This window comes from Microtus oregoni, unplaced genomic scaffold, assembly GCF_018167655.1.
Source record: "Microtus oregoni isolate MIOR12 unplaced genomic scaffold, Mior012 000002F_ref0000024, whole genome shotgun sequence".
Lineage (NCBI taxonomy): Eukaryota > Metazoa > Chordata > Mammalia > Rodentia > Cricetidae > Microtus > Microtus oregoni.
Window position 1 is genome coordinate 57167119 of NW_024543061.1, and position 24391 is coordinate 57191509.

Here is a 24391-nt window from a genome sequence, read left to right on the forward strand (position 1 = left end):
TTACTATATAATACATTTTAAATGAGTTTCATAAACACAATACCCCAAACATACATATAGTACAGCAAAAATAATTTTTGTATCAATAAGCCAAAATCCATACTAATGTAAAATATTTTGTGATTAATAGTTGTTTTTTTTTGGATTAAAGTAGATTCAATCATCTACCCTTTTTTTCTATCATTCTTATATCATCCTCATTTTTTCTTTAGAAAGATCTTTGAATTTAACACTTCTGTTTAGCTTTTTTTCCTATGACCAATAACAACTTGTAACCAACTCCCCTAAACAATGATAAAAATTCATATTCCATTGAATAACTTAAACCTACCCATACACCATCTCTTGGGAATGTGAGTGTCATTCTCTAAACACTTCCTTTTGTCTGTGGGCACACTGCTATCTTTGGGGGAATCTTTGAGAAAATCAGGATAATTGTTAAGTCTTGACTGGAGTAGTTTGTGAGGTTGGACCATCTCGGCCAGCAGACTTAGAGCTGTTTTGGATGCAGAATTTTGAGGGAATTGTTACAGAGGCATTTTGAGATGCTGTATCATCTGGGCCATCCATTTTCATTGGTGTCTGGTACCTTTGTTCTGAAAATAAACTTTTAAAGGTGATATACATGTCTGTATTAATACAGGCATATAGGCTGTGTGTTGTACACAAGTTAGTCTAAGATGATTTTTTGTTTTACGTTTGAGCAGGTAAAATGTAAACTATATGTTACATTTTTTGGAGTTTTTTTTTTTTTTTGCTTTTTGAGCAGGGTTTTGTAGATGAACATGAATAGAATAGTCCCGCACTAGCTCAGAATTAAATATAATAAAGGGTTTTTTATTTAGGGGAGCCGACTCGCAGATTGCAGTCCTCTGCATGAGCGGGGAAACAGGAACCAAATCCAGTAGCCAAGAGGGAATGGGCAAGCAAGTGCAAGAGCTTTTGGTATCCAAGGCCACGCCCAACATGGTCCAGCATCTCAAAGGTCGTTGGCTGAAGGTGTTTTCCCCTGCACTGTTTCTCTGTGTATCTTTGGAGCCTGATCTGGCACTAGCTCTGTAGACCAGGCTAGCCTCGAACTCACAGAGCTCTGTCTGCCTCTACCTCCCGAGTACTGGAATTAAAGGAGTATGCCACCATCACCAGGCTGTTTCATAGGGTTTTTTTTAAGATTTATTTTTTATGTCTCTAGTTAGGATTTTCAGGGGGGTCTTCCCTGATCAAATCTGATTGCTATCAACCTGGAATGAATCCACAGCCCCTCATTTCCTGTGGAGATAAAAGCAAAACCTCTTCCGCAAAGTAACATTTTTCACTTCCATTTTGAAGTCAAGATATTTTAAAAATATATAGGTTAGTTTAATCTAGCAGTTTTTATAAATATATAATGTCTCTTAGCAGCTATCTTTCCTTCATCAGCAGCCAAAGAATTTAAGGACAATATATAGTAACATATAGGATCCAGTCTCTCCCTGTATTTTCCGTCTTTACCTGGCTATTTTTTAAGCTTTACTTCTTTTTTAAGGACTTTATTATTTTTAAACTATTTTTTATGGCTGTCTATATCCCTTCTCTTTTCTCTCCCAAGCCTATGTATATTTTTAAACCCTTTGTAGCCCATTTAGAGGTTTTTCTCATCTGGCTTTGTCTTTACCTGAGCATCTATATTGTTTTCTGATTGCATGAGATGAATCTTAAACTGCTACGTCAGCTGCCAGCACTGCTCAGCTTAGTGTATGGCAGTAGTGCATGGTGGTTGGCGGCTGGCTCCATCGTGCACGCAGTTGCCAGGAGACGTGTCTCTGTATTGTGGCCAGCATAAGAGACACAAGACTAGGAAGCTGTGTTTGGCTCTGTGTTTGTGTGTTTAGAACCATTTTAAAGCTTTTGTGGATATAGGTGCTGGACACTTAGGCAGTATATGTAGGCATATTTTTGTGTCCTATCAGCCAGTTTCCAAACAATCATATAGAGCCTTATTAGTTGTAAATGCTTGATCGATAGCTCAGGTTTGTTACTAGATAACTCTTAACATTTTAAACTAACCCATATTTCTTATCTAACCTCTGCCATATTATGGTACCTTCTTTCAACACTCCACATTCATCTTGCTTTTCTCTGCATCTGTTGGAAACTCCTGTGACTCTGCCCTTCTCCTTTCTGGCATTCTCTTAGTCTGGTTCTCCCACCTAGCCTTATCCTGCCTAGCTATAGGCCAATTAGCTTCTTCATAACCCAATCGCAGTGACATATATTCACACAGTGTAAAGGAATTTTCCACAATGGGAAAATTTAGGGGTGATGACTATTGGGTGTAAGACTTTTGGGGTTGTGAAATATTGTAAAGGTGATTGCAAAAGGTTTTTGTGTCACTCACTGCGAGAACACTTGGTTGGCACTCCCAGGGCCCTTGTTCAGTCCCCATCACTGGGGGAAATAATGATTGCTGTATTTGGACATTTTTAGTATTAAAAATGATTGAATTTTAGATGTTAAGTGAGCCAATTTATAGTATATGAATTATATTTCAGCAAAACTATTTTGGAGAAAGATTCCCTCATCTGTAGCATGATTAATAAAAACCCAGAGACAGAAATTTGGGTTTAACCCGAAGGTCAGAAAAGCAAAACAGCCAGCCACTGACTCTTAACCTCTACCTCAGTCTGAAATAGTGATCCTGCCTCCAGGAATCTCAGAATGAGACTGTGTGTGAGAGCTTTTCCTCCATTTTATATTCCTTTCTAGTGCTGGGATTAAAGGCACGCGCTACTGCCGCACAGATTCTATGCCAAATTTGTGTGGCATAGATTAAAGGGATTGAAGGTATGTGTCACCACTGCCTGGTCCATAAGGCTGATCAGTTTGACTGTTTTACTCTCTGAACTTCAAGCAAGCTTTGTTTATTAAAATACAAATTAAATATCACTACCCTCATTTCTCTGGAAAGATATGCACCCGTGTTGTTTAAGTGTAAACCCCCCGCCCCCATCCCATACAAGGTGTTCTCCAACTAATAGCAGTTTTCAATGGGACCACCCTTGCTGCTAGTTCTATACTATTAGCTTACCTTAAGCATCTATCCGTTTTGTCTGTCTCTCATACTCATTAGCCATTGTATGCTTGTAAACAGAGATTGTCTAGTGTCTACCCTATTACCATTTCCTATTTATTTAGTGGATCAAATTTTAAAGGAACTTATTATATTGTTTGCCATTCTTTTTTCCAGTGTAATTATGTATAAGACTGTAAAGTTTTATATGCTTTAAAAGAGAGACATGTTTTAGAAAAGGATGTTCATACACTTGGAAAGTCTTACAACATTATATTGATATGTAGAATTTTAATATTAGCAAAAATGTTGCTATTAGCAACAATGCTTAGCTCTTGTAAGGTACATAAAGAATCAAAAGCATATCTATTCTTCATGAATAGTCTACTCTGGGAGTGATTTCAGAGTTCACTACTGGACACATGTAAAATTAGTAGAATAAGTTCTGAGAGTCTTCGGAAGACCAGTATGAGCTAGAGTTATTCAGAAAACTTTTCTTTAAGACTTCTAAAAAGCCAATTTTTTTTTTCAGGTACAAAACTTAAACATGAACAACGATACATATTACCAATGTTCAAAGCTGATTTGGTTAGAACTGGAATACAGTTGCATACAACATATTCCAGAGGAATTAGAAAAGTCAAAGTAATGGATAACAGAAAAGAGCCTCCTTTCTTCAATGAAGATAACGTGGGACCATTTTACTTCAAACTTCCTTTCTATGACACCATGGAACTCTTCATCGAAACATTGACTGGAACATGTTTTGAACTAAGAGTTTCACCCTTCGAAGCTGTTATCTCTGTGAAAGGAAAAATTCAAAGATTGGAAGGTACTACTAGTCTTTGTTTCTACAATATGAGGATTAAACATTTTAACAGTTTTTTTTAGTGGAGAAAAATGTAAACATATGCCATTAGGATTTAATTTAAAAATTTAAACATATGAATAGGATAATACCATCCCCATTATATCTTCCAACAGTTACCTACTTAGAAACTGTCTCCATTGTATCCCTTTGTACTCACCATCTTATGCCCTTCACGAGATTTCTCGATTCAGATTTCTGGCATCATGTTAATGGCATGAAGTAAATATTTCAAAATAGTTTTAGCAAGTTGGGATGATACACACATCGAACCATAACTATTTTGCAGTTACTTTTAATGGCAAGTGTAATTTATTTCCTTTTAGAGAACTTGCTTTTTCTTTTAACACCAGTTTGTAAATTCCTTTTTTTTTTTAACAATGGAGATTTTTCTGAAGGTTTGGTTTACATTTACATATATATTCTAAGTTTCTCTAACATAGCAAGGATTTTGAATGACATTTAGTGTCTTTTTCTGGTATATATATTTGTGGTATCATAGATTACTTTATGTTAATATTACTCTTCCAGATTTCAGATTACCATTTATGGTTGTCCATTTTGGACTAGAAAATTAAATCATTTCATATAATGCTAAGTTGATCTCTGCTGGTGGAGTCAACTGGAATTCATTTGTAACATGAAGGTACTAATTAGGTTTTCTCTCCAGCCAACTTAAAGTGAGAATTACAGAAAGATGAGAGTGTTTGAATCTTTGTAAGATTTTTTGTCTTTGTGAGATCAAGGATTCTGAGTATTCCAGGTTTTAAATATTTGCTTTTCCTTCATCCCTCTCCTTTAGGGAAGTTTTAGGGGGTAGCTGAGTCTAGAACTACATCAAAGAATGTCATGCGCACTCCTGTTTTCTAAACAACAAAAGAAGTGGCAGTCGTGTTCTGTAGGAGACTTCAAAAGAACAGCCTACACGGAAAATCCATTTTAATCCATTTCGGGGGGGGGGGGGGTCTTTGTTCTTCCTCACTGGATGTCAGTTGGAGCTAAAGGGGAAGACTCTCAAGACTCCAGATTAGCCAGATGTGACTGGAGAGGACAGAGGAGCAGCTTGAGTTGGTCCTGCAGAGGGAATGCTTGTGCCTGCAGAAGGCTTTTCCTTTGGGTAACTCTTGATGAGTCAGAACTAGAACCTGGTGAGAGGGAAGACAGACTAAGTTGTGGAGGAAGACTGAGGAGACTGTGGTGAAATGGGAGCGATTGCTTTGTAGTACAGAGAGAAGAGGTAGCTGCCAGAGAACTGTAGCAGGTCTGGAAGGGACAGAAATAGCAAATCTGCTAAGCAACTTAACATTAATTTTTATTTGTTTTTGTTTTGCTTTTTTGTTGTTGTTGTTTTTTTTTTTCGAGACAGGGTTTCTCTGGCTAACAGTCATAGCTGTCCTAGAGCTAGCTCTTACAGACCAGGCTGACCTAAAATTCACAGAGATCCAGCTGCCTCTGCCTCCCGAGTGTAGGGATTAAAGGCATGTGCCACCACCACCCAGCAACATTAATTGTTAAAAATCACATTTTCACTTATGTGTATGCACACATATATATGTGTACTTGCTACAGCACACACATATGTGGAGGCCGAGGACAATTTGTGGGAGTCGATTCTTTCTATTATGTAGTTCTTAGGATCAAACTGAGTTCGTCAGGTTTGGCAGCAAGCTGCTGTAGTGATGAGGTGAGCAGGCCTGCTTTTCTTCCCGCCTGGCTCCCGCACGGCTAGCTTAGCCCCGGAAATAATAACACGGAAACTGTATTTATTTAAACACTGCCTGGCCCATTAGTTCTAGCCTCTTATTGGCTAACTCCCACATCTTGATTAACCCATTTCTAATAATCTGTGTAGCACCACAAAGTGGTGGCTTACCGGGAAGATTCTAACCCACGTCCATCTCAGGCCGGAGCTTCATGGCGGTTGCCTGACTCTGCTTTCTTCCTCCCAGTATTCTGTTGTGTCTTCCCCGCCTACCTATGTTCTGACCTATCAGGCCAAGCAGTTTTCTTTATTAATTAACCAATGAAAGCAGCAGAAAGATAAAAGACACTCCTACATCAAGCTGCAAGCACCTTTGCCCCCTGATCCATTGCTGCACCCTAAACACATCTTGCTGGCTTCCAAATTGACATTTCTTAATGTTAAAAATAGAAATAATGGTAGTAACAGTTGCAAATGATCTTCTCAGGATTACATGGATTACCAAATGTAAAATGTCTATTTTCTTTATCAAGGGAACATGCTTATTCTGGAGCTAATGTCATCTGTTTCTGAGAACCAGATGTACACACTGTACATTTGGGGAAGGCTGTACTTTGGCTCTCTAACTTTCTGGAGCTTACTAACCAGAGCAGTAGTTTACGCTGATGTGAACATCCCTACTAGAAGGTCTGCAAAATACTGCACTGCAGTTGAAAAGAAGAATGTGCCAAGAATTTTAAGGGGCTACCTGGAGCAGTGGAGTCCCTAGATGTACCCCTTAGTTTTGGCATTGCTGCTCCCTAAATAAATGTTTCTCCTGCGAACATAGAAGAGGATTGTTTTCCCTGGTTCCTTATGAGTAAAGGAGCTATATTATTAGTTATGGACAATGAGCTACAAATAGACAGTCATTTTTATACCTGACAGTTGCTGCTCCATCAGCAAGGGTTCCTGAAGGACTGTAGTAAGCAGACTCCTGTACCACACAGTGGAGAGTAACATAGGCAAGGGGAGAACTCTTTACTTTTTTTGTTTTACTAACTTTTTATAATTTTTTATTGATTTTATTGAGCTATACATTTTTCTGTGCTCCCCTCCCTGCCTCTCTCCTCTCCTTAAACTCTCTCTAATGGTCCCCATGCTCCCAATTTACTTAGGAGATCTTGTCTTTTTCTATTTCCCATGTAGATAAGATCTATGTTTCTCTTAGGGTCCTCTGGGATTGTGATTTGTAGGCTGGTTTTCTTTGCGTTATGTTTAAATAAAAATACATGTGATAATTGTCTTTCTGGGTCTAGATTACCACATTCAATATGTTTTCTAGCTCCATTCATTTGCCTGCAAATGAGAACTTTTTACTTTAAACCTTTGATTTTTTTTTTTTAGAGTAATTTGCCATTTCTGCATAGCCCTCTTTATTGTGACATTAGATATTAGGACCAGATGTTTTCCTGGGTAGGTTACCTTATTAGTTGTCTTTTTCACTAGCATCACTTATATTCATTACATCCTGTTTTCCTGAACAATGATAATAGTCTGTGTTGTTTGGTGGTCCCTGGGGCCTTCCTGACTAATAACTAGTAGGAAGGTATTCCATGCCTTACAGTGGATTTTTGCTTAATAACTTCTGGAGGAAAGATTGTCCACTCATACAGAGTACCTCTGTTCAAACTCCTTCTTTTAAGGAACTTTTAATTAGTTTACAAAGTGTTGGGTTTCCATAAGAACTTTTAATACATTCTTAGTTTGGGTTCAACCACACCCCTATGTCCTCTCCCTTGCTTCCTCGCCCACATTTATTTTAACCCTTTAATCCTCAGTATTGCTCCCCTGTTTCACAGCATATGATTCTGATGTGTCCTTACCTCTTAAGACCTTGTCCCTTCCCCATCACATGTGTCTTTTCCAGCATCCTGAGCTCTACAAAAATATTCCAGATTAAATACATAAATCTATAAATTCAAAGCTAACATCCGCATATAAGAGAGAACACACAGTTTGTCCCTCTGGGTCTGGGAATCAGTATATTTTCTAGTTCCATCTATTTCCTTGCAGCCTATTTTTTTTTGCAGCCTGTTAAGATTCTGTTGTGTATATGTACCACATTTTCATTATCCGTTCTTCAGTTGGTAGGCACTGAGGATGATTCCATTTTCCTAGAGGTTGTGAATAGAATAGCAATGATACATGTGAATTTTCTCTGTAGCAGAATATGGAGTCCCTTTATTCTGTGCCCAGGAATATAATATGGGATCATGTGGTATTTTTTTTTAGCTTTTTGATATACACTCACTTAGTCAGGCATTGGTGGCTCACATCTTTAATCTCAGCACTCAGGAGGCAGAGGCAGGCAGATTTCTGAGTTCAAGGACAGCTAGGACTACACAGAGAAACCTTGTCTCGAGAAACAAAACAAAAACAAAACTAGACAAGCGATCACTCACTTCTAGAATGGTGACAGCAGTTTACAGTCCCACTAACAGTGGATAGCTATTCCTCATCCTCATAGCCTTGCCCGCTTTTGTTGACTTCTTCCTTTCTTGATGATAGATATTTTAGCTGAGGAAAGATCAAATCTCAAAACAGTTTTAATTTGCATTTCCCTCATAACCAGTGATGTTTTTAAAAAAAACTTATTAGCCATTTACACTTCATTTTTTGAGAACTCTGGTTCAGTGACCCATTTTTTTTTAATTGGGTTTGTTTTCCTGATTTTTAGTTTCTGGTGTCTTTGTGTATTCTAGATGTTAATCCTCTTGACATGTAGCTGGCAAAAATTTCTCTGATTCTGTAGGCTGTTTGTCCATTTGATTGGCATTTTCCTATACCATTAAAATATATTTTAAATTCCATGCGAACCCACTTGTTGATTGCTAGCCTTGTTTCTTGAGCAGATTTCTATGCAGAAAGCCCTCACCTACATTTACATTCTGAAGTGCATGCCCTACTTTTTTTCCTCCAGCAGTTTCAGAGTTCAGATCTTAGTTAGGGTCATTGATCTGTATAGGTGACTTTTATGCAGAGAGAGAAGGCCTTCATTTCTTTTTTCTACCTGTAGACATTTAGTTTATTCAGATAATTTGTTGAAGATGCTGTCTTTTCTCCAATGTGTATTTTTGTCAGAAATCAGGTGGCTGTAGTTGAATGGTCTTGTAACAGGGGTCCTTTCTTCAATAAGTTTTTGAGCCAGTACCATGCGGTTTTTATGTCTATGGCTCTATAAAGTTGAGATCAGGCATGGTGATACCTCCAGTATTATTGTTTTTCAGGATTGCTTTTGCTATCTGGGTCTTGTGCTCTACATTAATTTTAAGACTTTTTTCTATATCTGTGATGAATGTCACTGGAATTTTGATTGGGATTGCATTAATTCTATATATTGCTTTTGGTAAGACAACCATTTCTACAATAGTGATTCTTCCAATCCACGGACATGGAAGGTCTTCCCATCTTCTAGTGTCTTCCTCAATTTCTTTCTTCAGTATTTTGAAGTTTTTATTACAGAGATCTTTCACGTTTATGGTTAACTTTGTGCAAGGTTTATTTATTTTTCCACATAATTTGCATGTTCTTAGGTACATATTAGGGTTTACCATGTCTTCTCAATAAAAGGAAAAGAGTATCCAATTTAAAGTAAAAATGAAAGACACCCTAGGCACACACTAATCCAAATAGAGCAGAAGTAGCTGCAGACGGAGTAGAGCTCAGACTTCAGAACTGAGAAAGTTAATAGTGGCAAAGAGGTGGTGCCTTACCTAGTGATAGTATTTGTTGTAGATATGTCTTTATGTATAGAGTGTATTTTTCTATACAACAGATGATGAGTTTTGTGGAGTTTTTTTCTTTTTGAGATAGGATCTCACTTTGTTGCTAGGCCTGGAACTTGCTGTTTCCCAATCTGGCCTTGAAATAACGATCTGTCTGCCTCAGCTTCCTGAAAGCCGTTGTTACCATGTTTATGCTACCATGCCTGGCAAGTCCTGTCTCTCTCCTTCCTTCCTTCCTTCCTTCCTTCCTTCCTTCCTTTCCTCCCTCTCTCCCTCCCTCCCTCCCTTCCTTCTTTTTCTTTTCAGGCAAAGTTGTATGTATCTTATCTTGGCATTGAGCCTTTTGTGTAGCTGTGGATAACCTTCAGTTTCTGACTCCCTTGTCTCTATCTCCCCAGTACTGCCATTACAGGGGTGCACCACTGTGTGTGCCCAGTCTGTGCAATGCTAGGGATTAAATCTAGGGCTTCTTGCATGTTGGGCATTGCACTCTACCAAATGAACTACACTCCTAGCATGTAGTCTTATTTTGTTTATAAATCTGACAGTTTCTTGAATTTTAACTGATGGGGTTTCAATATGGTTAGACTGATATCTAATGTATTTGTTTTCTTTTAGTTACCCTTGATCTTAGTTGCTATTTTTCTTCCTCTCCTTATTTTGCTATTTTAATTTGAATATTTTATATGATTCTATTTTTCTTATCCTTCTTAGAATATCACATATATTTTTTTAAGGTAGCCATTCTAGAGTTTGCAGGATGTTTACATCTAATTCAAATTTACTGCTTCATGGGCCGTGCAGATACCTTACAATAGTGAAATGGTCCTAATTCTAACACTTCTAATGACATTGATGTCATTCATGTCTCCTACATATAATGTATAAAGTATGGTTATCATGTATATTTTTACTAATATTGTTTTGAATTAACTGTTAGTTCTTTGTGAGTGCAAGTTTCTATTTTGCTTTTGTTTCTTCTTGTAGTTTGTTTGTGCAGATCTGAGTCTCTTGGCTGTATCACCTTCCTTTCTTGAAAGCGTCTTTTAGTATTTTTTGCAAAGTGTGTCTACTGGCAGCAAATTCCTTCAATTTTTATCTGAGGAAGTATATTTTACTTGCATTTTAAGTGTTTTATTAGTATATTTTAGCTGTACATAATAATAGACTTTCTATGACTTATTTATAAATGTATGGCAATACTTTTTCATAAAACCCCTATTACCCTTTCTCGTTCCCCTTCATCACACTTTCTCTTGTTTCACTTTCTACTTTGTCTTTTTTCTGAAGTGTGAGTAACCCTATGAGTTTCATTAAGGATTTATACAAAGGCATAGGCAAGGGGTTATTTACAAACATTTGGTACCTTATTAGTGGCTTACTCCATTATAGAGAATGTCATTTCCTAAGCAATCATAGTTACCTGTGGATACCAGGGAGAGGTTGAGGCATTGTGAGCCTCCCACCCACTGACATGGTGTAGGATGTCAGTGGGCCTAGTATTATTATAAGTATTATTATATAGTTTATGTGCAGGCAATCACAGCTCCTGGGGGTTCATGCCCAGAGGACAGCTTTAGACAGTGCCTCACCTCTTCCTCTGGCTCTTGCATTCTTTCCATCTGTTGTTCTCCAGTGCTTTCTGAGCCTAAGAGGAGGTGATATAGGTGTCCCATTTGTAACTGAGCACTCAAAGGTTGGTTACTTCATTACTGTTTAGTTATCAGTCTACATTAACAACTGCTTGTAGGAGGAGGCTGCTTGTTTGTCCCGGCTGCCCAGTACCGAAATAATCACACAGAAGCTGTATTAATTAAATCATGGCTTGGCCCATTAGCTCTAGCTTCTTATTGGCTAACTCTTACATATTAATTTAACCCATTTCTATTAATTTTTATATCACCAAGAGGTTGTGGCCTACCAGCAAAGTTTCAGCACATCTATCTTTGGCGGCTCCATGGCGGCTCCCCAACTCTGCCTTCTTCCTCTCAGCATTCAGTCCAGTTTTCACTGCCTACCTAAGTTCTGCCCTATTAATAGGCCAAGGCAGTTAGTTTCTTTATTCATTAACCAATAAGAGCAACATGTAGACAGAAGGACCTCTCACACCAACTGCTCATTGCAAAAATCTGAAAACATTAATCAATGGGTATAAACATAATTATTTAAATGGCTATTTGACAGACACATCATGTTCATTTAGCAAAACAACAATAATTTCCCATTAGGGCCTATGAACTCCCCAGCCACTGGCTTTTGATCTGGTCTGTAGGGCCAGACATGAATTCTGTCTTGTGGAGCAGGCCTCAAATCTGATCTGCACTTGGTTACTCCTACGTAGTCATACCATTGCAACAGTGGGCACATCATTCCTGGGTGGTTGGTAGTGTAGCACACAGGGACTCCAGCTACATAAGAGGATACCAATCCTCCAGGAGCCTTAATAGTATGAGGGCTGGCCAGCAGGAAGAAGCTTCTTGCTCAGTTTCAGCTTCATTTCTATGTATTATGACTAGAGAATGTGATGTTTTCAGCTTACTCTGTAGGAAGGCTGGTATGAACTCACGAAGGTCAAGTTGCCTCTGCTTCCAAGTGCTGGGATTAAAGACTTCATCACCATCTCTGGCAGCAATAGTTCTGCAGTGGCAATTGTTTGCATTGTTTTCAGGGCCTCAGGGATTGCTTCCTTGAGAAACAACTTATAGCAAGATAACCCACTCCCTGTTTTGAGATCTGAAATGTTCTATTAATAACCTAATGGGAGTATCATTATTCACTAATGCAAGTTACCTTTATCTAAACTAATTTTGTAAAAACAATTAAAATTTTTTATTTATTATATGTATTTCTCCCCCCATGTGTGTGTATGTATGTGTTTGCATACACTTGCATGCCTTTGTGAGCAGGCATTCCATGACAGGTGTGTGTAGGTCATAGGATTTGCAGAAGTCAGTTTCCTTCTCACATCATGCGAATTCCAGGGATCTAATTCAAGTTATCAGCTTGGTGCATCTACTTTCTGAGATTGATGGAGGAAGGTCATTGGTTAAATAAAAAGAAACTGCTTGGCCCTCATTGGTTAGAAGATAGGTGGGAGGAGTAAACAGAACAGAACGCTGGGAGGAAGAGGAAGTGAGCTCAGACTCCACAGCTCTCCACTCGGGAGCAGACACCTCAGAGAGACACCATGCTCCCCGCTCCCAGGAAGATGCACGTGATGAAGCTCCAACCCAGGATGGACGTAGGCTAGAATCTTCCGGTGCTACACAGATGATAAGAAATGGGCTAGTCCAGGTGTGAGAGTTAGCCTAGAAGAGACTAGATAGAAATGGGCCAAGCAGTGTTTAAATGAATACAGTTTGTGTGTTGTTATTTCGGGCTTAAGCTAGCAGGCAGTGGGGTGTTGGGGACGCAGCCCCGCCGCTTGTATTACTACATGAGATACTTTATCAAATTTTGTTTTTCATTTAGCTTACCAGATGGAAAATTTGGTTTATGGCTTTTTTGTATACCCTTACTTTTGTTTGTCCTGCCTTAAATCTCTGCTTGTTCCCCATCTTACTTCATTATTATCTAGCTTAGACCTTTTATGTTTACTAGTTTTTGTTGGCTTGACACAAAATAGGGAGCTGGAACCTCAAAATGAGGAATTGCTGCTATTAGATTGGCCCCTGGACATGTCTGTGGGGAAATTTTCTTAATCACATATTGATGTAGGTGAGGGGCCATCCCACTCTAGGTGGTGCTGTTCTTAGTGTATATGAAAAGTAGTTGATCAAGCCAGTAAACAGCATTCCTCCATGTTCTCTGCTTCAGTACATCTCCAGGTTCCCTTGGTAATGGACTGTGACCTGTAATAGAAAATAAACCCCTTGCACCCCAAGATTTTTTGTCTGTTTTTATCACAACAGCAGAGAAACTAAAACAACTTTCTATCCTCAATATACATTACCCCCTTCCCTTTTGTTTTTGAAAGATAACTTTATCGAGACACAAATCTAGGTTGGGAGTTTCCCAAAACTTTCCGCATTTTACTCCCCTTTCTCACTGAATGCATCCTCTCATTGCTCCTTTTTTAAAAACCTGCCTCTGTGTGTCTGTGTCTGTGTCTGTATTGTGTGTGTGGATGTGAGTATTCTGCAGTGCATGTGTGTGATGGAGGTCAGAGAACAACGCCATACATGCACACATGGAGGGGAACACACCCACACACATGCATATGCCCCTGTATTCATTCAACTTTGTTTTCTTGTTAATATTTTGAGTCCTGGTGAGTTTAAATTTTCCCTTATTTTTTTGTCTTCTTTGGTCTCTGAATTATTTAGAAGTATACTTTTATTTCCAAACTTGAGAGATTTAAAACATCTTACTACTCACTAATTGTGGGTGATGCAAGTAAATAGAACATTTATGGTAAATATGGTAGTGATTTGTAGAGGACTGCATAAATTTGAATTTATCTTATCAATGAAATGCATTGTACTTGCTTTCTCTTATTTTCTTCAATAAGAAATGCAGTGAGTTTCATTGATATTATAAATTCAAATTTAACTTACTCAAAAGTAGAGAAAAGCAGACTTCTGTTCAGCAAGGTTATTCATGAGGCTGAGGCCAGCTTCACCACTTTGCAAGACCTCATTCTTTTTTTTTTAAACTATCTTTTCTCATTTTACATATCAGTCCCAGTTTCCACTCCTTCCACTGTCCTGACTCCACCCCCAACCCACTCCTCAGTGAGGATAAGGCTTTCCCATGGAGAGTCAACAAGGTCTAGTAACATTGCTTTGAGGAAGGACTGAGGCCCTCCCTACTGTATCTAGGCTGAGCAAGGTACCTCTCCAAAGAGAATGGGTTCCAGAAGGCCAGTCCAAGCAGTAGGCTTAAATCCTGGCCCCACTGCCAGTTGACCCCACAATCACCTCAGCCATACAACTGTCACACGCATTCAGAGGACCTAGTTTGGTCCTATGCTGGTTCCTTCTCTGTCAGATCAGAGTTTGTGGGTCCCATTAACTCTGGTAAGCTGTTTCAGTGGGTGTCCTCATCATGGTCTTGACCTCTTTGTTCATATTTTCACTCCTCCCTCTCTTCAACTGGACTCTGGGAGCTCAGCCTAGTACTCTCTGCTGTGGATCTCTGCCTCTGCTTCTATCAGTTGCTAGATGAAGGTTCTATGATGACATATAAGATAGTCATCAATCTAACTACAGGGCAAGGCCAGTGTTGGGAATTTCTGTAGAGCCAGGTTTCTTGGTAGCCCCATAATGGCTTCTTCACCAAGTTATCTCTTTCCTTGCTCTTCATATCTGTTTCCCCCTTCTCAACAATCCCATTCCCTCATGTTCTCCTCCCCCTCCCCCTCCCCCTTCCTCTTCCCCTTTCATTTTCTATTCTCCCCCACCTCCAGGCTCTTAATTTTTCTCAGAAGATCTTGTCTATTTCCCCTTCCCAGGGAAATCTATATGTTTCTCTTAGGGTTCTCTTTGTTACATAGCTTCTCTAGGGTCATTGACTATAGGCTTGTTATCCTTTGCTTTACAGCTAGTATACACTTATGAGTGAGTACCATGTTCATCTTTATGGGTCTGGGTTACCTCACTCAGTGTGTTTTTTTCTAGTTCCACTCATTTGCCTGTAAATTTCAAGATATCATTGTGGTGTTTTTTTTTAACCACTGAGTAATACTCCATTATGCACATGTACCATATTTTCTTTATCCATTCTTTGGTTGAGGGGCATCTAGGTTGTTTCCATGTTCTGGCTATTACAAATAATGCTGCTATGAACATAATTGAACAAATATCTTTGTAATATAATTGAGTATCCTTTGGTTTTGCTGGGTCTTGAGGTAGGTTGGTTCCCAATTTTCTGAGAAACTGCCATACTGATTTCCAGAGTGTTTGTACAAGTTTTCATTCCCACCAGCAATGGAGGAGTGTTCCCCTTACTCCACATCCTCTCCAGCATAAGTTACCATTGTTTTTTTTTTTTTAATCTTAGCCATTCTTACAGGTGTAAGATGGTATCTAGGAGTCATTTTGATTTGCATTTCCCTGATGTCTAAGGATGTTGAACATCTCCTTAAGTGTCTTTTGGTTATTTGAGATCCTTCTGTTGAGAATTCTCTGTTGAGATCTATAATTCATTTTTAAATTGGATTATTTGGTTTTTTGATGTCTAATTTCTTGAGTTCTTTATGTATTTTAGAGATTAGACCTCTGTCTGATGTTGGGTTGGTGAAGATCTTTTCCCATTCAGTGGGCTTTCTTTTTGTCTTATTGTCTATATTCTTTGCCTTACAGAAGCTTCTAAGTTTCAGGAGGTCCCATTTATTAATTGTTGCTCTCAGTGTCTGTGCTACTGGTGTTATATTTAGGAAGTGGTCTCCTGTGCTCATGCATTGAAGGCTACTTTCTACTTTTTCTTTTATCAGGTTCAGTGTGGTCGGATTTATATTGAGGTCTTTAATCCATTTGGACTTGAGTTTTGTGCATGGGGATAAATATGGATTTATTTTCATTCTTGTACATGTTGACACCAGTTATGCCAGCACCATTTGTTGAAGATGCTTTCTTTTTTCCATTGTGTAATTTTAGCTTCTATGTCAAAACTCAGGTGTTTCTAAGATTGTGGATTAATATCTGGGTCTTTGATTCTATTCCGTTGGCCAACCTCTCTGTTTTTATGCCCATACCAGGATATTTTCACTACTGTAGCTCTGTAATAGAGCTTGATGTCAGGGATAATGATGCCTCTGGAAGTTACTTTATTGGACAGGATTGTTTGGGCTATCCTTAATTTCTTGTTTTTCCATTGAAGTTGAGTATTGTTTTTTCAAGGTCTGTGAAAAATTGTGTTGGAATTTTAATAGGGATTGCCTTGAAATCTATAGATTGCTTTTGGTAGGATTACCATTTTCATTATGTTGATCATATCTGTCCAACAGCATGGGAAATCTTTCCATTTTCTGGTATCTTCTTCAGTTTCTTTCTTCAAAGACTTAAAGTTCTTATCATAGGTCTTTCACTTCTTATGATAGTGTTACCCCCAAGATAGTTATGTTAAATCTGGCTTTGTGAATGGTGATGTTTCTCTGATTTCTTTCTCAGCTTCGTTATCATTTGTATATAAGAGGGCTACTGATTTTTTTTAGTTGATCTTGTATCCTGCCACATTACTGAAGGTATTTATGAGCTGTAGGAGTTTTCTGGTAGAGTTTTTAGGGTCACTTATCTATATACTATCATATCATTAGCAATAGCGAAAGTTTGACTTCTTTCTTTCCAATTTGAATTCCCTTGATCTTTTTTTGTTGTCTTACTGCTCTAGCTAGAACTTCAAGGACTATATTAAATAGATATGGGTAAAGTGGACAGCCTTGTCTTGTTCTTGGTTTTAGTGGAATCACTTTGAGGTTTTTCTGCATTTAATTTGATGTTGACTTAAACCAAAATTCTTAAAAGATAAACCAAAACTAAACAGACTTTTGATTCTGACTTTAAGGTATAAATGTTTCCTAGTTCTTTATGTATTTAATTTATAATAATACATTACAAGTAATGTAGTGTTATATATGAATATATGAAATGTGTAATTTAAATGAAACACACGCAATCCTTGGCAAAGATTTTTTTTAAAGAATTTTTTTAAAAAAACTCTCTGAACTTATTTTTAGTATATATAATGGAAATAGAGCCTAAATAAGAAAGTATGATTCTTACATGGGCATGGTATTACATGTCTATAATCCCAGCACTTGGGAGGTAGAAGCAGGAGTATCAAGAGGTTAGGGTCATCCTCACTACATACTAATTTGAGGTCAGCCTGGGCTTTATGCTACCTATCTCAAAAACAAAAGCAAAGAAGAAAAGGAAATATGAATCCTCAAAAATAGACAATAAAGTGGGTGTTCGTTTTGAACTTCCAACAATGCAGTTGCCCAAGAGCCTAAGGTAAAGCAGAAGGAAAGAAAAATCTAGTGCCCGAGCATTTGTAGCATTGGCTCAGGGGTCAGTTTTTGCTCCCTAAACTTAGCGACCATTGTGTTTTTCTTTTTTGAGATAAAGTTTTGGGATGTAGCCCAAGTTGGCCTCTGCATTCTAAGTTTGGGATTTTAGGTGTATACAACTTACCCTGCAGTAAAGTGTGTGTAAGGGTGCTCTTCCTCAGTCAGCAGCCATGTTGTAATTGCCTCTATCCTACACTTAACCAATGTCCTGTTTAAGTTTCTGTTGCTTTGATAAACATCATGGCCAGAAGCATACAGGTTAAAGTCTATCACTGAGGGAAGCCAAGGCAGGAATATAAGGCAGGGGCTGAAGCAGGGACCGTGGAGGAACACTGCTTACCGGCTACCTCCTCTGACTTTCTCCGCTTCCATTCTTGTACAGCAAGACTTGCCTAGGGGATGACACCATCCAAATTGGGCTGGGTCCTCCTACATCAATTAGCAAGTAAGAAACTGCCCCACAGGCCAGTCTGGGGCAATTCCTCAAAAAGATTCCCTCTTCCCAGCTATATCTAGGTTTGTGTTAAGTTGGCCAAAACTAACCAGCAAGTCCACCCTTGACAACCTGACACACAAACACATTATTGTTCAATCATAACCTTTTTCACTTTTGTGATCTCATGTTACTATCACAATAAAACATATAATAAAACTTTAATATACAAATTTAATATACAGTACATCTTTGAAAGCCCTACAGTCTTCAAAAATTCCATTGGTTTAAAAGTTCAAATTCTCTTTAAAAACCCAAAGTCTCTTAACTGTGGGTTCCTGTAAAATAAACAAGAAGACATATACTTACTTTAGAGTGAAGAACCAGTGTTCAATTTCAGTCAAAGCCCAACCTAACCAAACTCTAACAGTATAAATAGTTTAGTGTCTCCTGCCTGGCTCACACATCATCTAGGCTCCAAAGGGCTATCAGCTGTTAACCACAGTGCACAGAACTTTCCTTATAGGCTCAGACTAGCTTCCGTCTGTACCTGCTCCTGTCCTTGGTGGTCTAACAGTCCTGACATCTCCCAATATGTTGTGGTCTCCACTGCTACTGAGACTGCACCTTCACTAGAAGCCTTTCTTGGCCTCTTGGGGTGCTAAGCCTCAACTTCTCTTCATGACCTCATCAACTTCAGGGTTTACATTGCAACTTAGGCTACACCTCCACCAATGGTCTCTCTTGGCCTCCCACAGTGCCAAGCTTCAGCTGTTCGGTAACCCCTTCTTGACTTCAAAACCAATACCACGTGGGAGACTCTTACACATTACCAGTTTTGACTGTCAGCTTGAGGTGCAGCCTTGGATCACAGGTCTATGTGCTACCCCTGAAGAAATACTTTCCAGAAGAGTTCACCTTAATATCTTGCTCTCATCCATCATCTCTGAATTCTCAGCTCCAGCTAACCAGTGTCTGTTGTCCCCATAAAGCAACGGTTTCGCTTCAGTGATGTTTGGCCTCTTGTTATCACCACTGATTCTTCATCCTCGGTTGATCAAAACCTACTCTTTCTTTCTTTCTTTCTTTCTTTCTTTCTTTTTTTCTTTCTTTCTTTCTTTCTTTCTTTTTTTTGGGATTTTTTTTCGAGACAGGGTTTCTCTGAAGCTTTTGGTTCCTGTCCTGGAACTAGCTCTTGTAGACCAGGTTGGCCTCGAACTCACAGAGATCCGCCTGCCTCTGCCTCCCGAGTGCTGGGGTTAAAGGCGAGCGCCACCATCGCCGGGCTCAACCCTACATTCTTAATTAGAATGTATCACATGTGTGGTCCTGGCTAGTTTCCTTCCTTTTGAAACTTTATAAGTCAGGTCTCCTGTTTTCTGCATTTCTTTAGCATTTTTATCTTTCAAGCTTCCCCAAAACAGCCCATTAAGCTCTGAGCATTCAGTCAGTGGCTTTTCCAGCTCCAAAGCTACCAAATCTACATCTTTCTTTCACAAAAAACGTCCTGTGCTGAAAACCCACAGTCAGGCCCATTGCAGTAATACCTTGTTCCTAGTCCTAGTTCTGTCCTACTTTGCTTCCTGTTTTAAATCCACAACCAAAAGCAACTTGTGGAGGAAAGGGTTTATTATAGCATACAGCATATCGTCCATCATCCAGGAAAGCCAGGGCAGGAGCTTGAGGCAGGAACTGAAATGGGGATTGTGGGGGAGTTCTGATTACTAGCTTGTTTCTCTGGTTGGCTTGCTTACCTACTTTTCTTGTAGACAGACCCAACTGCCTAGGGAGGCACTGTCCAGATGAAGTCAGAGCCCTCTCACAATTTAGTAAGAAACTGTCCCAGGGCTGGAGAGGTGGCTCAATGGTTAAGATCATATGCTGCACCAGCAGAAGACCTGGATTCCATTCCCAGCACCCACGTAGTAGTTTATAAGTTCTAGGGGATTCTGTGAACTTTTCTGACCTCTGCAGATACCAGGTGTACACTTCTCGTAGACATACATGCAGGAAAACACTCATACACAAAGTAAATCTTAAGACAGTGCCCCATAGACCTATCCCTAGGCCATGCTGACAGGGTGAATTCTTCAGCTGAGCTTCTTTCTTACCAGCTGACTCTTGTTTATTTCAAGTGGATGAAATCTGACTAGTACTAGTTTTCCAGGGAGCAGTGTTCTCTGGTTTTAATTGGAGAAGGTATTATAAGCCAAGATCTGAGCTTAACAGTAGACTTTTTATCCACAGTAATGGGAGCTCAAGGACAGTGAAGTGTTGTCTTCATCGTGTTGAGGGAACAGTCCCATGTATACTTAGAATGAGGACAAATGAAGGTATTCGTAGAGAAAAGAAAACTTGATGTTACTGATAAGACACTCTTACCAGAGAGTGAAGCCAGTGGTTCTCCTAGGAGACTTTGCAGGCTGGTGTGGTTGCCATTGTCTAGTGTGTGTCGGTCTAGCTGGGGCAAATGATGGAGCACTTGTTGGAGAACAATGAATGATTCTTTAATAAAACGTGAAGATTTAAGACAATCAAAAAAGATTTAAAATTGTATTAACAGGCACTTTTAAATGAAGATGGAGTTGCTTGGAATGAAGAGGGCTCAGGGCTTAATATTCCTCACAAGAATCACACAACTATGATTATTTATAGGTATCATAGTGTTGGGTATGATCTTTTACAATTTTGGAGTAGTTATTTAGAGTTATGTAGCTTCCACACAGTAATGGGAAATTATACAAATGGTTCATCTCTCCATTGATCTACATTAGTACTAAAAAAGGCAGGTAGTTAAAAGCAGAAAAGTTAGCAAGTAAAAAAAAATGTGATTGTAAATATAATTTTTTTTAAAAAGGAGTTTGAACATAGAGGTATCCTGCATGGGTGGTTAATGTTACTCCCAGAAGTCATTGGTTGTTTTTTAAAAAAATCCATTGCCAAGTGTAATATTCTTCTTTACAAGTATTGGTCAGGAAGTCCCTAGAAGTACACAAAACAATACAGACTATCGCAGTTATTCTTGGTTGTCCACCAGAACTAGAAGGCAAGACTCTGTTACTGAGGACACAACCCAGTTTGTTAGCAGGACCTAGAGAAACCAAGCTGGAAATGAGCTAGGAGCTTCTTCCTCGTGCTCAAAGTGATACAGGCTGTTGGGGGAGAAAAGTCATCAATGTCTTGCCCAGATATGGGCCCTTCATACTAAAATCCTGAACTGCGAGGGAAGATGGGACCAGTGGTGCAGTCGTGGTGTGACTGTTACGGGGCACCCACTCTCTGATTGGATCTGAGGCCTGCACCACAGAAGGGAATTCATGCCTGATACTGTAATCCCTAGTCAAAAGTCCATGGCTATGAAGACTGTAGGCCTTAGAGTTTGAAATTATTACTGTTTTGCTAAATGAACCATTGTCAAAATGCCTTGGAAATATTATGCTTATATAGATTTCTGCTGCTGTCATCTGTGGTTAGAGCAACTTCTTTTTGCATTGGGCAGTGGTTAATGCAGAGACTCCTAACTGGTCAGAGTGCTCAGAGTAAGTTAAGTGACTGTTGAGCTCTCAGCCCCAAATGAGACTTCTGAATCCTACCTGCTTCAAGGTTAGAGAACTTTGAACTGAACTGAAGAAAGAATTAAGAGCCAGGGGATGGAGAGGGGCATCCTGCATTGTCTTCTGAACATGATACGGCTATTCCACTGAACTCAAGGCTGAGGCTACATGTACAAGATGAACAGTTAACATTCTAGAAGGGATGGGGCAGGTGTGTTTATGAGATGTCACTCCTAGAAGCTGTTGCCAATTAATGCCTGTGGCACGGGATCAGTAATTCTTTTTTCAGTGTTGCAGCCATTGCTAAGTTTTTCATGCTCTAGTAAATAACACCACAGCCAAGCTCATGTAGGCAACCCTAATTAAATTCAGTGGGTCACTGGAAAATGCCTAAAGTAGGAGGAGAGGGGTACCTGTTGTGAAGAAGGAATAGCTGGGTGATTGAGATAGGATAAGGGGGGTTAGTATGATCAAAATACATTATACACACATATGAAACTCATTAAATAAATAATTACACATTTTTCTTTTGAAGTGAAGGAAAGAATTTTGTGAGGAGTGCAGGGTTTCCTTTCCTTGACAGAGAATGAGGGCCTGGAGAAGGCCTGCCTCTGTGTAGTCTCTTGCTGACGGAATCTATTAATAGGTCCTGACTTTATGGGGCTGTGACATGGATGCTGGTCCTGGCTGTGCCGTGTCCCTGGGGTGTGGGGAAGTCCAGGAATGGGGGGTTGTTGATATATCTCTGTGTAATTCCTCTTGAAGCAGATTTGGACCCCAAGAAGCAATTGAGCCTGCTTCTGTGTAGATCCTAGTAGGGTTGCATGTACCACTCTGCCTCTGTGCTGTTGGATATCCCTTTAGCTGTCTGGTTGCTCATGGCAGTAGGGCAGAGACAGACATTTTTGTTGGTCCTGTTTCTGTGTTGCCCTCCTGTGTATGAAGTCTGCCTCTAAGTCAGTAGCTCTCAACTTTTCCTAATGCTGTGACCTTTTCATAAAGTTCTTCATGTGGTGGTGACCCCCAACCATAATATTTTTATTACTACTTCATAACTATAATTTTGCTTCTGTTATGAATCATAATGTAAATATCTGTGTTTTCTGATGGTCTTAGGCAACCGCTGTGAAAGGGCCATTTGACTTCAAAGGGATTGTGATCCAAAGATTGAGAACCATTTCTCTACATTGCCCACCAGGCCAAATTTCCATCTGTGTGATTGTGACTCAGAGCTGTCTCTATCCTTAGTCCTCACCCATAGTCCTGAGACACATGCCCTAGGTTCCCAGGGTGAGCAGAACAGGTTGGGGTCTTTCTCTCTAGAGCTGTCTAGAGGCTGACTCATCAGGGAGCTTTTGAAAATGGCTGCTGCAGTCAAGTGCCCAGAAGGAAGGAGAATTTCCCTAGAACCTTCCTGCCCTGTGTAGGTGCAGCTCTTAAAGTCTGCCTTCTACCTTTCTCTACTCCTCTCTTGCTCCTTCCCTTCCCACTCTCTCCCTCTTCCTCCTCCTCTCCCTGCTGTTGAAAATACAGTGCAACTGTGTGCTTTGTTAGAGACTGTCTTCTGGAGCAGAGGTCCCAACCCCCTGTACTACACCCCTCCTTTCTAGGAAGACAGCACTCCCCAGTCAGCACTGAGGCCTTCACATCACAATTTGCAGTTTCTTTCCTGTTATGTTCCCCAGAATTTCCTCCTACTCTTTCTTTCCAGCTAAAGCTAGTGTGTTCCTACCGTCAGGAAGGCTGCTCTCCAACAAGCTCCCTTTTATTCCCCAGGGATTATAGCAGTCGATGCATGGGTGTAGTGTGCTATCTTTTATCCCAAATGAATCTTTTTTTAAAATAAAAAGGAAGTGCTTCTTCTATAATTCTTTGGTTGAAGCCTTAATCCCCAATGTGAAGGCACTTATAGATTAGGTCCTTTAGTATATAATTTAGGGCTACATAAGGTCTTAGGGTGCAGTTGTCATGATAGTATCTTTGTAAGAAGAAACGTTAGAGTTCTTAGTGTTCTCACAGAAAGAAAAGACCATGTGACTCTACAGTGGACTGGTAACTACTTACATGCCAAGAAAAGTGACCTTAGAATGAACCTATTTGGAACCTGGACTTCATGGGCTCCAAGAACCATGAGACACATATTTCTATTATTTAGGCCACCCAGGCTTTGGTGCAGATTCTTTCAGTTTCTATCTTATGTAATATATATATATATATATATATATATATATATATATATATATATATACCAGAATACTTAGATATACATCATGGCAACCTAAATAGTAATCAGAAAATCTCCTAAGATTCGTGGAGAATAGAGTAGCATTTCAATGGGAGTGTATATGCCATGGTAAACCACAAGTATTTAAAGGTAAGAGTGATGATGATTACAAAAGACACCTAAAATTGTCTTTCTTGGCCACTGGATAAATAAAAGTAGTGCCAGTCATACATTGAAGAGGACAGCTGTTAGGCCAGAGTGTTTGAACCAGAAATGTGTTTAATTCATAAGTATTCTTAGTTCTTTAATGACACAGCATTCTATCATGCTCTTTAGAGATGGTATTGAAATTTAAACACTTTTTATTATCACCTTTCCTTAAGGTATTCCCATCTGTCAGCAGCATTTAATTTGGAATAACATGGAGCTTGAAGATGATTATTGCTTGAATGATTACAAGTGAGTGTAACTATCTATTAGCAGCTTTAGAGGTGTGCAGTGTTGTAACTCCACACACCGGTGCTTTTCTTCATGGCTCTCCTGAACAGCTTGATCCCAGCTTTCATCCCGAATTCTGACCTCTAGATGTTGGCTCAGTACCACCTTTGCTCTTGATCTTCGTTCTCTGATGTTTGTTCTTCACCTTTAACTTTTCATGTCGAGCTCTTCGTCCTTGCCTTCTTATATGGTTGTATTAACTTCTTGTCTTTTTGCTTTTTTCTCTGAATATTGACCCATTCTTTCCTGGCCATGTTTTGGGCATAAGAGAGTTGCTCTCCACTGAGA

At 39.3% G+C, this 24391-nt stretch overlaps 1 protein-coding gene across 5 annotated transcripts in view; it reads left to right on the forward strand.

Moving 5' to 3' along the window:
* Positions 1-24391, forward strand: part of Zfand4 (zinc finger AN1-type containing 4) — an 85003-nt gene that overhangs the window by 8463 nt on the left and 52149 nt on the right. For 3 of the 5 annotated variants that reach the window (XR_005976660.1, XM_041678671.1, XM_041678676.1), the window contains exons 2-3: positions 3582-3881; positions 23989-24064. The exons of 1 other annotated variant lie outside the window; for it this stretch is intronic. Coding sequence is in view for 2 of the 4 variants with exons in the window: in XM_041678671.1 (XP_041534605.1) it covers positions 3620-3881; positions 23989-24064 (338 nt within the window). In the remaining 2 variants the exon portion in view is untranslated. Of the gene's footprint in view, positions 1-3581; positions 3882-23988; positions 24065-24391 lie in introns of those variants that run through there. One more of the 5 variants, XM_041678682.1, reaches the window with a different exon arrangement.